The sequence below is a fragment of the Rhipicephalus sanguineus genome, chromosome 9, assembly GCF_013339695.2.
Source record: "Rhipicephalus sanguineus isolate Rsan-2018 chromosome 9, BIME_Rsan_1.4, whole genome shotgun sequence".
Lineage (NCBI taxonomy): Eukaryota > Metazoa > Arthropoda > Arachnida > Ixodida > Ixodidae > Rhipicephalus > Rhipicephalus sanguineus.
Window position 1 is genome coordinate 45766742 of NC_051184.2, and position 17097 is coordinate 45783838.

Here is a 17097-nt window from a genome sequence, read left to right on the forward strand (position 1 = left end):
GGGTCAATGTACGGGGCAGATTTTGCGCCCCCCCCCTCTTAGATGATTAGGGGGGGGGGGCGCCCCCCTGTGCGCACGCCTATGGCGATTGCGTAAGGGACCCTGTGACTTTTTTCTTCGTAGTCATTGTTAGCCATTTGACACGTCCAGTGCAGGACGAGGGCATCTCCCAATTAATGATCTCCAGTTTTCAGCCGTCTTGAACAAGCTGATTTCTTTTCTATGCTTGCAAAGTCTTCTGACTACACCACCAATCATAACTTTCCGAATTATCGACTAATGCATGGCGCAGATACTTGGAGGCTAACAAACGAAACTGAGGAACAGGTTAAGGACTACGCAGCGTGCGATATAAATAGGAAAATGCTGGGTGTAACATTACAAACACGAAACGGGAAAGGAGCTGCATGTGTGGATCAGAAAGCAAACGGAGGTACCCGATATCATATTGGCATTTAGAGAAACGAAATGGAAATGGGGAGGTAGTTAACGTAATGCGTAGGATAGGTAACCGGTGGTCAATTAGTGCGACTGAATGGGTACCATTTAAATAGATGAGAACAGCAGCCGGCGGCGGCAGAAAGTTGGTAGGGGGAATGGAAATCAGCTTACTCATTCCGCTTTACAAATTCCGGTGTTCGCAACAGCATGATTAAGTCTGCTGTGACAAAATCCCGGAAACTATACGCGGGACACTGCAGTGTAATATATTGTCAGGACGTTCACGAAGCGTGACTCATTCAAGGCGTCCACTGCTCAGATGCGCTCGCATTCTAAGCTGCTGTAAACATCAACTGGTGAGTGGTTGAAATGAATAACGACAGAATAATGGGCGAGTTGGATTACGTTCATTGTTAGCAGAGCAAAAGGACTCGGACAACGCGCTCGTGTCGGCTGTTCTTTTGTCCGCGTCCTTTTGCCCTGGTAACTCGACGCTGCCGACCGATCTGTCCTGCTCGAGTTCGTGAAACATCACTTTGAATGTTTGTAGAACAGTTTGTACGGAATGATTCCTGGACAGTGCCCACGTGTTTATCCAGAATCTCGATTTTGCAGGGGTGTTACCAGAACGCAGTGGCGGTGGGGCGTGGGGGGATACAAATTTTAATTGGCTATATCTTTGTTTCTTTATCGCTGGGGGGCCACGAGCCCCCCCATTCAGTGGGTTAACGTTCCTTTTACTATGTTGTTTTATTTCATTAAGGCTGAACATTTTTTTTTTTTTTCAACAAATGGCGTTATACATGTCGACTGTGATCAGCAGACGGCTCCTTTTGTACGCGCGGTGCTCCCACGACAGACAGCACGAAAACCGCTTCGCTCCCTGGAGCGGCCGTACTCCCTATACACCAACGTTTTGTAGAGTTACGCTAGATCGGATCCTGGTGGATTTAGTTGGTAGCCTTACTTCGTGTAACGTTCCAATTTGTTTCCTATCACATTCATTGCTTCGCCCTCGAGGCGAAACTTTCTTTTTTTTTTCTTCTTTAACTGTAAACGGCTAGTGGTCGTGTTCTGGCCTATAGATTTGCTCGCATGCATATACAAACGCTGTTTCCCGCATTCTAGCGTTTGCTCGTGGTGGTTAAATTATGGCCAATGTGTGCTAACGTTGGCCAGTGTTGGCTAGGTATAGGCTAATGCTAGTAAACTCACTGCTAATATTGGCTTTAGTGTTGGCTGAAAATGATGATAAGTGTCGCCTATAAGGTTTGCTAGTGTGGTTAATGTGGGCTATCCGCTCTTTGTAACAGCATCAGTGTAGTCATATTTAGTGACGCTGCGGTGTGCACATATACACAACCTATATATATATATATATATATATGTTGTCTCTGCCTGAAATCTCCTGGGTTATGGCGTTATGTTGAAACTACAGGCATCGGCGCCGGGATGGGGCAAGGGGGCGCTCCCCCCCAAGTGCATACATAGTCAAAACACAACTCAAAAGTTAACTACCCCCCCCCCCTCCCCAGTGAACAATATTATGGCGCCGCCCCCGCGGTCGCCCCGTTCGCAAATAAGCGTTATGAGACCCAACTCACGATCGCGCCTCAGCTGTGGTTTAAGCAAAGGCGATGGTAGTCGATAAATGCTTCGTTCAACCAAAAAATCGTGCCGCAGATTCGAATTTTCTTAAAGTTAAGTTCAACTGTAGTACGTTTTTGCTGCGGTGTCCTGTGCCTCTTTCCTCCTCCTTGCGCGCGTGCGAATTCAGACTTCTTTTTCTGTCTATGCTTTGTTTTCTTTTTTGTCTCTTTTCTTCGTATTCTTTGGCACCATGAGTATTACAGTGTGTCCCAGCTAATGTTGTAGCCACGCTCAATGAGAAAAGAAAACTGGAGAATATATACGGTTATGAGATATGTGCTGCGTTCTGTCAGCTGTCCTACTCCACCGGGAACATAATTTTTGCGTGGAAACTGCTTGGCCGCATACTAGAAAGAAGGAAGGAAGGAAAGAAAGAAACAGAACAAGCAACAAATTGGCTTACACGTTAGCTGGGACACCCTAAAGTCCCTAGATTTTTCCCTGTTCTTTCTAAAAGGAAAAATCTAGGGACTTTAGGACACCCTACAGAAGTGTATACAGCACCTGCAGCATTAAGAACAACTTGTGATCCCATAACCGGCCCGCCTCTGGGCAACATCCCCTGGCATCTCAAATGAAGCAATTTAAATGTCGTGTCCTCGCGGGCCAATGTGTATTCGCGGTTGATTGATCGCAACGTTTTGCTGCTAACACCCCGTGCGAATTGAATTATGCCCCCCCCCCCCCCCAATCGAGGGAGGGGAGGGTATGTTGACGCCCCCGCCTAAGAAGCGTCGCGGCCATCCCATTGTCATTTAAAACGCCGTCTCGTTCGGTCGGTGCACGAAGCAATGGTCGGGGATTCGAGCGGTCCGCGGGGTTTCGTTTGTTTTCTTTTTTTCCTTGTTCTTTGTTTTTATTTATTAATTCTTTTTCGAAGCCTCATTGTTTCGGTGGCCCGCATCACACAGGCCGGCGGCGCCATCCGCCGTTGCTTCCCATTCACAGCCAGACTTTGTGCCCGGTCTGTGTGTCTCTTTGAAACCCGTAGGCAAAGGGGGAGGGGGGGGGTGAACGAATACGTAAAGAGCTGGTGGGCGCACTAGCAAAAGAAAGTACAGAAAAATCAAACACAAGAGCGAAGCGTTCCCAAACCCGCGCGCATGGCTCGCTTAATCTCGCTCGGTGGCCGGGCCCATTGTCTCATTTCCCGGAGGTTCTTTTTGTGTGCGCTGCCGTCCGTGTACCCGGGCGGCCGCCTCTCTTGAAAGCGCGCGCTCTCCGATAAAGAAAAAAAAAGAACGCAAATAACAAACAAACCAGAGCAACGAGCTCGCGAGGAGAGGCACCGGCCGTTCGCCGTGTCCGTAGTAAGCGGTTACGCTCCGCGCACCGTGAGCAGGAGGTTTTCGGATAACGGGAACGCGCCGCGTATTGTCTCGTGCGCGTTGCCACGTGACCCGGCGGCACGCCGCGATTGGCCGCTCGCCCGGGGTATATAAGCCGGGCCGGCAGCGTTGATCAGTGCGTTGCCAATGTAAGGGGTGTAAGGTTCCGAGGGGTTGCGTTTTTTTTCGTGGGGCTACAGCTTCTAGCTGTGCTCGCCGGGGCTCGCTCGCACGGCCTCAGGAGGGCTTGGTTTTTAAGCTGCCTTTCTCTTAATCTTCCTCATCCTCCTTTAATTTTTTTCCGACAATCTGTCCCCCAATTTTTTTCTCGCCCCGCGCTCCAAAATTCTGCACAATTTGGCCTCCGGATCTGGCTTTTTTCGGGAAGGGGAAGGTTCTCAGGGTGATTTGATGAGCGAAACGTCTCGATTCGGGTTTAACAGCCGTAACGTCAACGGGGCAGTAGCAGCCTTCGCGGTTAGGCTTAGCAGCGCCAAGCCGCCGACTCGTCTGCTCGTCTTCGCTGGCTCGTTGACGCCGACGCCAACCCCGCTGCTGTCGTTGTTGCCGTACCATGAAACAGGAGGTGTTCCTCGAGTGCGCCATGGCGGTCGACGCTTCCGGCGACGCCGCGGGTCGGGCCGACCGGACCTCCGCACGACGTCGCAACGCCAGCAGCAGCGGAGGAGACGTTGCCGCTGCGCCGAGCGACGTGTTGCTCCTTGACGACACTCCCGTCGGCACGCCGTGCGCGGACTTCCTGGCTATCGGTGAGTGGAGTTCACGCATGCCCACAAGCCGTTAACCTTTGTTTTTTGTTTTTTTTTTTAAACTAAGCCTTAGCACGCGAGGCGTCGGACGACGACCCGTCGTCGCACCTGCCCCCATACTCCCCCTAAAATTGGGCCAGTCGGCAGAGTACGACGTAGTGCATCGATTGGTTTTTGGTGGAGCGGTCGTGCGCCGTAGCTTCTTGCCGGCGTGCGTGTGTTGGATGTGGTCAGCTGACCGACAAAACTTGAAAACACCAGAGATCGGCGTGTGCGTGTGTGTTTGTGTGTGTGAGTGTATGTGCCACGACGACGAGTGTTAGAAAATAAACACAGCTGAAGAAGCCGCGCCGGCCCGCGTGCACCCCTGCTCAGGCTGCGGCCGCCGGGTTTGTTTTGGTTTGTTGGGTGAGGAGAGAGAGCGAGCGTCCCTCCCTCTCCCTCTTGTCTGGCGGCTCCCGGGGAGGTGGGGCTCTTAGCAACAAAGACGATCGTTAAAAAGCGGCGCGCAGTTTTTCCCGCGGTGGTAACAGGACGGCGTCTTTGTGTGCGCCGGTCGCTCATATGTTCGGAAAGGAGTCAGCTGTGGTTCCGAAAACCGTGTAACTTACCCGACCCTAAAATCCCTTTCGCCGCTGTGCTGATTTGTTTCCTTTGTTCGGACTGTTTGGGTCTCTTGTCGACACCGTGTCAGTAGCGTCGTCGCTATGAATGCTTGCTGCTTTTGTCCTACGATCGGAACTCTGCGGGCTTTCGGCTTTATCTGCCAGTTGGTTTGATCTGGTTACGCATTGGTTTTAACTGCCGTGTTTAGGCCGCGCTGGAAGCCTGGGGCAAGGGGCATATGCCGCACCAGTTGTCACATCTGGTTCAACTTCGAGATTGCCGAGTTTTAATTGCGCGAAATCGTAAATGTGTCCGCTGCTTTCTCTTGTTCGTTATACGGATATTGGCTCCGTAGTACCTAAGAAAAACGAAACTCATGTTATCTTCGTTTGTTTTTTCTCATTTTCTTAGGGCAGAGTTCATCGTGCTGGTTCATCCGATTGAGTCAAACCACTGCGTAACGTAAAGCTTACCAGAGAAACATTGAATAAGTTTTCTTTAGTTCTCGTACAATACACGGTTGTGTGTTACGAGTTCATTACACCGAATATTGTATTGTCTGATATATTTGTTTAGACAACCACGTCATAGTTGAATAAAAAACAAGGTTACAGCGAGGAAGCTACCTGAGGCAAGTCAACACGGTACAAATCTGGAATCTACAGGTATACGCCTAATCGCGTTCGAACCTTGTATAAGATATAATCCGGAGTATCCCAAAGCGGCGTTCCTCATCACCGGGCCGTAGTTTTGGCTCGTAAAACACCGGGTTTTGTTATTATTATTTTGTAAGGCTACCATGCCTCTTCGACTGCTGAGGTGTCCGCATCTGTGGTACTCCGGTTACGGTGTTGGGCTGCTGACCCGAAAGTCGCGGGTTCGATCCCGGCCGCGGCGGTCGCATTTCGATGGAGGCGAAATGCTAGAGGCCCGCGTACTGTACTATGGCAGTGCCAGGCCCGTAGCCAGGAATTTTTTTTTTTTTTTGGGGGGGGGGGGCATTTGCTGAAAACCTTGACTATTTGAGAAAAACGCCTATTTTGATTATTTTTGGTAAAACACCATGTACCATAAAAATCCCCCCCCCCTCCCCCCATGGCTACGGGCCTGGTCAGTGCACGTTAAAGAACACCAGATGGTCGAAATTTCCAGAGCCCTCCACTACGGTGCGCCTCATAATCACGTCGTGGTTTTGGCACGTAAAACCCCAGATATTATTAATGACTGCCGAGATCGTTTACCTATGAGTGGACGGGCTGTAACCGCTAACGGCTGGCAAAAGTTTGGAATGTTTCCGGTATCTTCGCGGTTGTCTGGTGTCATGTGCCCATTCGTTTCTCGTTTCACGTCGTGGTGTGCAGTGTTGAGTACATTGCTGTTTGGGGGGTGACGGCTTGCCTTCGCAGTGGCGAGGATGATGATGAGAGGCTGCTGCACTGGCGGCGAGCGTGGCCGCTGCTGCCACGCCGCGCCGCGTGGCTGCTGCCTTCGACAGCGGCAGCAGCGGCAGCTCTGCCGCGGCTGCGAAGTGCCAAGGGCGGCAGGATTTCCGAACCGACAGGTGCCGAAACGGCATTCTCTTCTTCCTCTTCTTCTCATCACTTGCATTCTCCCTTCCCCTTTGAAGTTTTATTTATTTTTTTCTTTCTATTTCCCGGCATTGTCACGGACCTTCGCCTCAACGTTGTGCCGGGTCAGTCAAAGGTCGCGTCATTCCCAATCGAGCATCCGTTCATTCCAAAATTGAGAGATAGAGAAAATGACTTTTATTGAGGGAAAGGGAAGGAGTCTAGAACATACAGAAGTGTGGAGCCCCATGACCACGGGCTAAACTGGCTTATGTCACCAGCTGGACGTGGCCCGGAAGCGCTGACCACCGCGACGACTTGCTAAACGAGACTTCTCGGATTTTGCCTAAGAAAGGGTGTGCATACTAGTATAGTATTCCCTAATGGAGGATTTAAAAAATAAAGTTTCTTATCCGCGCAGCTATGGCGCGAAGCGACAAAGGCCAAACGAAGACTGGTTTCTCGGAAATAAAAAGAATCCTTGTGTTCGAAGAGTCTTTCTTGTGCGGGATACGTACCCAAGACCAACGTTCTCTGTGAACGGTCGCTCTGCCATTAAGCTATAACCAGGAGGCTAACAGGTTTTATAGCAAAGCCGATTTAGTCGACATCTCGAAGCTCATGTCACGCGCTCAGTAGGTATGTATGGCAAACTCAGCGGAATCCTGCTAGGTGGAGCAATGTTCATGAATGTAGACTTACTGTATGCAGATCCTTTACTGCAACTATAAATGAGGGCCAAAATAACAAATCCTGCACCTTCAGCTCGCTAAGCTATGCGTTCTGGCGCTGCTGTCGCATATGGAAATCTGAACGCGCATTAACCTGGAGCACGCATTAACCGAGATACGATTGAAAAAAAAAAAAGAAAATCGGGCCTCTTTCTATCTTATACGACGTGCTATCGGTGACTGTTGTGGCGCGATCCATAATGCCGGCCTCGCGCACTTGTCCACTTGTGCTGTTTCCTATTGCAGCCAGCGTCCTAGATAAACGACCTGGGCGTGATGACAGCGGCACTGCATCAGGGGGTCGTGCGCAGCCCCCCTCTACTGGATGTCATCGGCGACCGGGTCAGCCGATGTGCCGAGTCCGAGGCTTTAGGGCTCGCATGTGCTACAGAAAGGAAGATTAAAGAAGATACCTCGTTTTGATAAAAGACGAAGCGTTATCGTGAAAGGATGCTCATTCTCAATAACCGTATCTCTTTTACTTGTCAGAACAAAGATGTTGGCGGTGGACACCATGACGCATGCGCAGTCGGTTCCTGCAAAACCAAAACAGTTTTATTAGGTCACCGCAGTGCCAAATACGTTTTGAGCGCGCGGATTACAAAGCTAGCAGCCCGTGCCCTGCAGCTTACCGTTGGAGAGTCAGAGGTGACGTCACAACTGAGAGAGAGAGAGAAATAAACTTTATTGTTTGACCAGGCTCCTTGTACTTCAGGCTCCCACTAGTCTTCAATTTCTTCCTCTGGATCAAGCAAAAAAAAAAAAAAAAGTCCAATTCACTGGTTTGTAGGTTGTCGGGTTTTGCACCTGATAAGTCGGTGTACGGAAGTGTTACGTACGGATGTGCACATCCACGTGGGTTGGGCTTCAGTTCCGTGAGCAGTGATGCAGCGATTCTATGCGAGTTCCAGATCTGTTAGCGCCATCGGGGCACTTAGACGGTTCTGAAACTTCACGAAAGCAGTTTCCGCGCCCCATGTTTTCATGATGCGTGTTCTGTCGTTGCGTTGTCTGCAAGATGCAGAGGCATTGAGGAGGAGGGGCCAATTAATAATAATAATAGGTAAGAAAAAATAAGTCTTGTCTCTTTCTACAGATGGGCTCTTTGTCTCACAACGGGAGCTAGGAGGGCGCCCAGACTTCTCGTCTTATTCGCGGTCGCCCGACCGTTGCGGTAATATTAAAGAAAAAAAAAAAAGAAGGAAACCGCCCCTCCCCCTCTCATCCGGCGGGGGCCTCCGACCGACCAGCGTGCTGCCTCTACCCTCCCCCTCTTTCTTCTCTTCCCCCTCCCCGAAGCCGCCGCCCAGCCTCACAAAACCTGTCGCGACACACTTTTTCCCGTGGGCGGGCCCTTGCGTACCCTCTTCTTGGCTTGAGCGCTCTTTTTTTTTTTCTTTTCTGGGTCTTAACGCACTTCTGTTTTCTCTTTTCTTCTGAATTTATTGAAATTTTGCGCGTGCTTCTTGCGGTGGCGCGTCGGCGCCTCCCGGGGTTACTTCTGGGTCGAGTGCGCACCCCCCCTCGTTTTTCTGCGCCGTCATCGTCCGGAGGGTGCGGCATTTTTTCTTTATTTCCTTTTTCTTAGCCTCGTTTCGCTTCTTCCATCGAGTTAGTCGCTGCTGGAGGCTCGCCGCACTCCCCTCGTTCTTCGCTTGACTAGTAGCGTAGATTAGTTAATTCCTTGCGCTACACCGTAACGCCGTATAACCGGGACATCTAATTTATCAGCGGGACAAAGGGGCGATGCACGGACGGAGTAAATATCTCTGCGAGAAATCTAACCAACCGTCTGGGTGGCTCGTTATTGTGTCGCGTTGCTAAGGGCGCGGGTTCGGTTGTAGGCCGCGACGGTCGCATTTCGATGCGGACGAAATGAAAAATAATAAAAAGAAAAAAGCTTCTGCACGAATATTTTGTTGCGGGTCAAAGAACCTCAGGTAGTTAAAAATAATGTCTAGTTTGCTCCACTACGCCGTTGCGCATATTGATGTCGTGGTTTTAGCGCGGAAAACCCTAGAAATTCATACTGCTATTGAAGAGAAACCTTATACACACATAAACCATGGACGAGGCGCTGCATGATAGTCAGAAATGTATAATATTTGCAGCAATTGCACGGCATAAGGTTCACAACGATTCAAGAAATGTATAATCTTAATTCCTAGAGGAATCTCATAGCTTAGAGTTCCCGATTCAAGAAATCTGGAGGAATTACACAGCGCAAGCCTCACAACGATTCAAGAAGTGTATAATCCTTGGAGGAATTACGCACCATAAGGCTCACAACGATTTCAGAAATGCACAATCCTTGGAGCAGTCACACAGCGCAAGGCTCACGGCGATTAAAAAAACGTGTGGTCCTTAGAGGATTCCACAGCGTAAGGATCACAATGATTTGTGAATTACTCACATAAGGCTCACAACGATTTCAGATTAAAGCAGTCACACGGCGTTAGGTTCACAGCAATTCAAGAAACGTGTAATCCTTAGAGGATTCCACAACGTAAGGATCACGATTCAAAGAATTGTGTAACCTTAGAGGTTACCACATGGCGTAAGGATCACAACGATTCAGGAAAATGTCATCACCCCCAGACCTGCGGCCCAGTTTTTGCCCAGCCGTTGCGATACTCTACCGCAGCATATTGGGCTCGTGCCCCTTTTCATCTGCCCTTCTTAGCCCTCGCGTGTAACAGAGGCAGCCAGCAGTTGATGTCGATTGCGTAAGCGCTGTGCGTGCTACTTCTTGCTTTCGCTTTCGCCCCGTGATCTTCCTCCTCTCTTCCTTGAGTGCAGGTTGCGCCCTGGCTTCGAGCGTCCGGGGTGGCGAGCGTTTGTCGTGCTTCGTTCGTGATCACTCGCCGTCTGTGTTGTGTTTTTTTTTTTTTCTTTGCTTCGTTACAGCTGGGTTTTGGTTCGTTCGCTTGCTTGAGCGCCTTCTTTTGTGCGGCTGCTTCTGTGTTCCGTTTCCTAGCATCCTCCTTTCCTCCTCCGACGATTTCTCTTCGCGTTGTCGGTGGCGCGCTCGTTGCGTCGGAGCCTTCAGTTGGGGGCTCGCTCACGACGCGACCGACTGGCGAGGGCGAAGAGGTCTTTGACCGCGCGTGACGGTCGGGAGAGAGAAGACCTGAGGGAGAAGGGGAGGATCGTAATTCATCTCGGGCGCCGCCGGCTCATAGATGGCGCGCGCCATCTGTTTTCAGTAGAGTTACTGTGTGTGTTCTTATACAGTGATGTATACGTTCTGTATATGCATATGTAGCTCTCTGTATGTACAAAAGAAACTCCGTAGAGTTAATAGTGTTTCAGCAGGGACGGTAATACCGCACCGTCATTAATACCGTGCAGTAACGTGATGTGATGATCAAAGTAGTTAATAGGGGTATTACCGAGTAAAGAAAAAGAAAAAAAAAACTACATGCCGACCACAACGGTACGGTGTTTCCGTACTTACCATACGGTATTACCGCCAGGCACTGCTAAAAAACAATTATGCACACGTTCCATGTTCCACATGTTCCAACTCTATATACTGTATCTCTACAGTAACTATAGTGTTGAGTAAAGTAGAGTTCAGGAGTGAAAACTGTGCGTGATAATACGAGGGGTAGCGCTTTGCTGTTTGAAGCCCCAGCTGGCTGGCTGAGGACAAAGACATGCCTTAGCAAAAATATACACTGCATGCAGGAATGCGTCTGCTGTAAGAGAAGTATGGAAATTTCTAAATATGATGCAGGGCTATTCACCCAACAATATCCGTGTAAAGCTTGCATCGGTTGATGTAAGCAAGAGACATTTGGAGTGCTGGTATTAAAAAAAGAAGAAGAAAAAAAGACGGGGATGGTAGTGATAGAGCCGGAGTCATCATAATTGCAGGCTTCGATAACGGTTCGTTATAAAAAAGCCTTGTTACGAATACAGGGAAACCAATGAGCAAAGAGACAATCAGGATGCTAGAGCGTAATAGATTAAATAATACCATGGTTATATAATAAACAGGCTAGCTGACCCATGGTCGCAACGCCTTTTTTATTTATTTTTTAAATATTTCATCTTCTAGAAAAGCCATAGGCTGACAATACAGCCAAAATACGGAAGAAATGCTTTGGAATGCGGGTCGTCACACTGACAGTCAGGTTCCGAAGTTTCAACGCGAACGTTCTACCTTCGTTTCCTCTTGTAATAACGAGAATATGCTGGCGAAATCAGCGACGATAGCGTTTACGAGGAGTGGCTCATCATTCTGAACTTAGGGCGAACTTTAGTTTTGCTTTAGTGCTCGTTTAAGATTATAATAAAGACACACATACACACACAAATGGTCGAAGCAGCTCATCACCTTATCGCCGGGTAAACCCTGTGCATGTTTTGTATACGTTCGAGGCTCTGTCTTCAGTTAATCGTACTACTACTTAACTTTACGCCTGTCATTCAGATCGCCCTCGCTCGTCGCTCTTCGGCTTGTTTTGAGGTATCTTTTCAACATCGGTGTTGTATATAAGTACTTCAGTGCCGGGACGGGACTCTGCGGATTGGCTTGGCTATTTTGGACCGGCGCTGTCATGCCAGGGATGGGCCTTCCTATTTTTTGCGCGCGTTTCTGACCTTGCACGGGAGAAAAACACCCGAGCGTGCTTTTACAGCACGGCTAAATTCGTCGTCTCGCTCCTGTACACTTGCGCCCACGACCTCCCTCAAGAATACGACCTCTCCCGTTCTTGTGCTTGCGTTTTTTACGTTCACGAATTGCGTTTTTTTTTTTTTTTTTTCATGTGCTGCCCTCTGCCGTTTTAGCAGGGGAAGCGCAGCTTTTCGGGTTGATCCTGGACAACCGCGGGATTGCCAGAACAAAGCCTCCGAGATCGGAAGGCCTGCGGAGACCCTACCGAAGAGTTTCGCGTCTTTCCCGCTAGGGGAAGTGTGCATGCGCCGTGGTTAGGGTGCCTTGATGCCCGCGCGCTCTAGCCGTGGTGACACCATGGGTGAATACTGATCGTCGCACTGTTTCGGAGTGGACGCTAATAAATATCGCGATTACAATAATAAAGACAATAATCTTCATCGCTGTATGTACAAGCCTATCCGTACGGAGTTATCGCATACGCGGTAACTCTACCCCGGTAACCCGGTATCGTGCAAACGCGTCTTGCCTCCGAAACGCCATTTAGCAAGGCAGATAACCGGGCCATTTGGTATGATAGCTGCATCAGCTCTCCTTCTAAGGCATTGCGGCGTAAGGAAAAATAGTTTCCTGTAGACGGGGTATTGCTGTAGCCTGTAGGTTGTTACGTCTTTGAAGGCGTTTTCCGATTATACATGTTGTCAATCTTATTTCCTTTCTTGCATTTTTGCAAGTCGGCAAGATTGTTATGTTGTGGCGACTGCGCAGTTTGTTTGAGTTTAGGCTTCCTTTCACGTTTTATTCCAGTAAACTTCTTATTTGCGAGTAAGCGCTTGTTATTTTTCTGCGTGCGGTGTAGGCGGAGCTTCTCTCCAGCTCATCTAACTCTCTGTTGTTTACGCACCTTCGGTCTTAAATAAAACGTTATTTGTCGAGGGTTCGAATCCGATTTCGTTTCGATTTATAGCGCTCGATCCGTCTACGATCAGCCGGCGTCAACAGCTTTGTTTAACTGCTGTCGTGTTCATTGGAAGCCGTTGTTAATCTTTAAACGCGATGCTGGAAAATTGAATGGTCGTACAAAAACATTCTGGTGACTGCGTCGCGCTGTTTATATTCCTCGCTGACTGGCGTCGAATTTCGGAAGTCGGAGCTAACAGATATCTCTGTCGAAAAAAAAAAAAAAACAAGCTTCAGCGTAAAAAAAAAAAAGAATGTACTTGACATTTTCGTGCCGTCTATTTGCACGCCAGGTATATGTTTATATACATTGCTGCTCTTTGTTTATCATTACAAGAGTGTGCGAACGTTCGAAGTGTTCAGGATTTAGTGAATCGAATATTGTTTTGCTTGTGTTCTGTTCTGTACACGTGCGCAGCAACTATTATTTTACTCCGTGTTTTCGAAAGGTGATGATGTTATTCGTGGCGCTGATATATTCGAATGTCTAACGTCAGTATTTGACGACAGAGGTCTGGAGCTGCGTCCTGTTTACGTTCATGGGTGACTGGCGGAGTTTTTTTTTTTTTTTTAGAAGTCAGGCATATTAATTTACGTCGAAGAGCAGCAAAACATGCATGCGTGGCCAAACAGAAATTTGTTTTGACACTTTGTATTTATTAAATTTGCGCACGCTTCGGACGCGCGTCACCCCTATGCGTGTACATCGTAGCTCTTTAATTGTTAAGTATTCGATTTATATGCGCGTAATCGTAACGCGTGATCATATCGTCTGTGAAGACTATCGTTATGTGAAACCTACCGTGTTTTCTCGCATATAACTCCAGCGCTGTCTAATATGGCCAAATGATGTTGGCTATGTTTTGTCTGTCCGCACTTATTTATACCAGAAATAATACGTGTTTATTACCATGGCCATTACTCATTACAGTTTGATACACACGCTTTATTATCCCACTGTGTGTCCGCTCCCTCCCCTATCATCTTACTATGCCGGAGAACGTATTGCTTAGGAAACAACAAGCATAATTTACGCTGGATGTCACCTCTGTGTGTAACTGCTCGCGCTGATATGCCACTGTTTACTGTGTGTCCGTACTGCTCCACCCCAGTAATGAAGGAATATATACCTTCATTTGGCACGTTTAGGAACGTGCCAAATTAGGAGTGCTTCCGCCTCTATATATTCTCGAAGCCGGGCTCCGGTTATTGTGTCACGAACAGATGTGAGTACACTACAGCAACAACATATACCACTAAGCACTGCTTCAATTAATGCACGACACTACATAAAACACACGTGCACACCAAGCATCGCGCCTTAAAAGCTTGTCTGCGCAAAAAAAAAAAAAATTGAAATGCCGCGCACACCACGAAAGCTTTCCTTAACGGGAATTCGCCGCAACTTTTCATTACCTTGCACGGAACGGTACCTGTTCTGCTGGAGTTCATTTCTTTCTTTCTTTCTTTCTTTCTTTCTTTCTTTCTTTCTTTCTTTCTTTCTTTCTTTCTTTCTTTCTTTCTTTCTTTCTTTCTTTCTTTCTTTCTTTCTTTCTTTCTTTCTTTCTTTCTTTCTAATTCTTTCTTTCTTTCTTTCTTTCTTTCTTTCTTTCTAATTCTTTCTTTCGGATAGCCTTTGTTGTTCGATTCAAACGATATTTTGAAATTTTATATTCGCAGTCTTCGTTATTTTGAAACAACATAAGCTCTCACAGTCAAACACGGAGGAGGTCACTCATACAATGCAGTGCTGCCTGACTACCGACGATGACGCAGTTGTCGATGTATTGTGTTCTTTCTTTCTTTCTTTCTTTCTTTCTTTCTTTCTTTCTTTCTTTCTTTCTTTCTTTCTTTCTTTCTTTCTTTCCACACCAGTAGGACATGACAGCTTGTCGAAATGCTGTTCGCAGCAGCGAAGAAGCGGAAATAAACACACCTCCGCCCTTTAAGTCCGCGCATGTGTACACTGTGCTTGTATTATAGTTTATTCTCGTGCGAATCTATATATCGCGCCCAAGGCGCAGCTATGGCAGTGCACGGCGTGGTATACGCCAAAGCCAGCGTTCCTGTCGCCGTATATACATAGCTTATACGGGAGTTATCCTTGGCGTCGCGCCAAGGCACGTCGTCGTAGTTGTCGGATGTGTTATGTGCCACTCGCGTTTTGCTGATGCTTCGCAGCGGCAACAGCGAGTGCTTGCTTTGGCGTGACCTATTCCGGTTCATCATCGGTGCCCCCCCCCCCCCCCATTTCCTGCTGCTTCTTGAAGGCGTCACTGTATTTGCGCAGCAGCCTTCTCTCGAGAGTGCTTCTTCCCAGCCTAGCTTGTTTTGTTCGCTGTCATATATCGGCGGTAAAGGTCGTTTATTTCAACCCGTTACGAAGTGTTATTCTCGTCCCTGCAGGAACTCCTTGTTTCTCTGCAGCTAGTAACGCGTAACTATAACGCTGTTTTGGGTTGTTCTGTTGCGGACATGCAGCCGCGGAGTTCGATCCGAGCGTAGGCACGCGCACACTGGGGGCACTCCCCCCCTAACTTTGGTCGAGTCCAGCTCCGCAATGGACACAAAAATGAAGATGAAGCAATGACGTGCTTCACACAACCGCCTGCCATTGGTTCCCGGCTTTCCGAGTCTGTATAGGTGGGAAGTAAAGAGTTCTTTGAATGCAACATCAGGGTTCCTCGGCCACCAATATTGTGGTTAGGGCCACGTTGGTTTCTTAACCAGCGTGACCATAACCCTGCACATTAAAAGATGACAAAGGCCGACTGAGTGAAGGTATGGAGCAGAATCGGCGCCCCCTTTAGATGACCGGGAGGGGGTCTTGTACGTGCGTCTATGCTGCGTAGTGATCGTAAGGACGTAAACGCGACGGGTTTGGGAAAGGGGGTGGCGCCGCGCTGAAACTTCGTCCACTTCGCCTCACCCCCTCCCTCTAATGGAGTAAGCTGCGCACGCATATGGATCGGAGTACTTTATACTATGCGCCGAACAGGGGCGTAGCCAAGGGGGGGGGGGGGGGTTGGGGGTTTCAACCCCCCCCCCCCGAAATTTTTCAGTTAAGCCGGCATATATATACACGCGCACATACAAACGCACGCACGAACATACATAAAGTATGGTTGAACCCCCCCCCCCCCCCCACCGAAAAAAATTTGGCGCTGAAGGCTCTGCAACATTGGGCATGCTCTTTCAAAAGATATGGTTGGGTAAACGTTCCTAGGCAAGGCTTGGCAAAGGTACACGCACCTGAATTTGTTGTGAATGCGTGTCTGTCAGAAACACACTCGTTCGCATTGACTCATGCTTCGCAGTCGTGTCGGGTTCGTTTTCTTTGGAAGAACGAGCGACATTTATACGTCTAGAATGTAGTTTCGAAAAAAAAAAAAAAGAACGTATGAGTAAAGTTGGATTTCAACTCTTTGCAACGCTACTTGACTGCGGTTATAATCAAACGCGAACGATTCCGAAACTATACGTGCTTCTTTTCCCAGTTTCACTAACGTTCGTAACAGCTGCTCATTAACTCGCACTCCGGAAAGCGTGCACGCGCTCCACGCCCATGAATCGGATGCAGTCGCAATTCCACGTGGTTACGCTCGAGGGCCGTTCTATACTCCGTTATTTCCTGTTCGCGCTTATGCATTTGGGCTGATGATAAATGCATCCTGCGTCGATGTGGGACTCGTTATAACGGTCCCCTCCCACGCCTTTATAGCGATATACCGTTTGCAGCGAAGTCAATTTCCTGCCCCCGACAACGACTTCGTTATAACGAGGAAGGTTTAACACGCGTATTCTGCGGTATCTCGACGCGGAAACGTTACGCCTGTAGGAGAAAGCCTCTGCCTGCCACGTGGTGGTCTATGGGCGTGGTTGGAACAGCAGCAGCAGACGGCTGACAGAGACTCGTGGAAGGAGAAAGGTGGAGGCAGAAAAGGCGTGAGCGGGTGGCGCACGACTCTTCTACTCTTCGAAATGAAGTGGCCCCGAAAATAGCGTCCGCCGCCGCCGCCGCTTCGGGTAGTGCGCCGAGTAGAGGGCGTTTCGATCGCTGGGCGTTCGTTTGGCTGCGCAGACTGCTCCGTATGCTGAGCAAGGCCCGGCTGACGCGGTGTCCCTTGTGAATCGCACCGGTGCGAGGTGCCCGAATAAGAGGTGGATGGGTCCAAATTTGGACCAGTATAGCTTCGCCAAGCGCTCTCCGAATATATAGCGATGTTTCTTTACTTCGGTTGACAGTGCAATCGGCGCTAAAAAGCTTGGTTTTCTTCTGCACGCGGCGCATGAAACCACGTGGCTGGGCGCTTCTCACCGTTGCTCGCCGCAACGTTACGCATTTTGTGCGGGAAATGCGAGCCTTATAGTACAGATATCGGCGCTCGTTATGTACAGTACAACTTGTCTTACGACGGG

At 48.8% G+C, this 17097-nt stretch overlaps 1 protein-coding gene across 1 annotated transcript in view; it reads left to right on the forward strand.

Annotated features, from left to right (window-relative positions):
• Positions 1-17097, forward strand: part of LOC119405095 (MAP kinase-interacting serine/threonine-protein kinase 1) — a 136487-nt gene that overhangs the window by 7985 nt on the left and 111405 nt on the right. The window contains exon 2 of the mRNA XM_037671880.2: positions 4003-4189. Within this exon, the coding sequence (XP_037527808.2) occupies positions 4003-4189 (187 nt within the window). The remainder of the gene's footprint in view (positions 1-4002; positions 4190-17097) is intronic.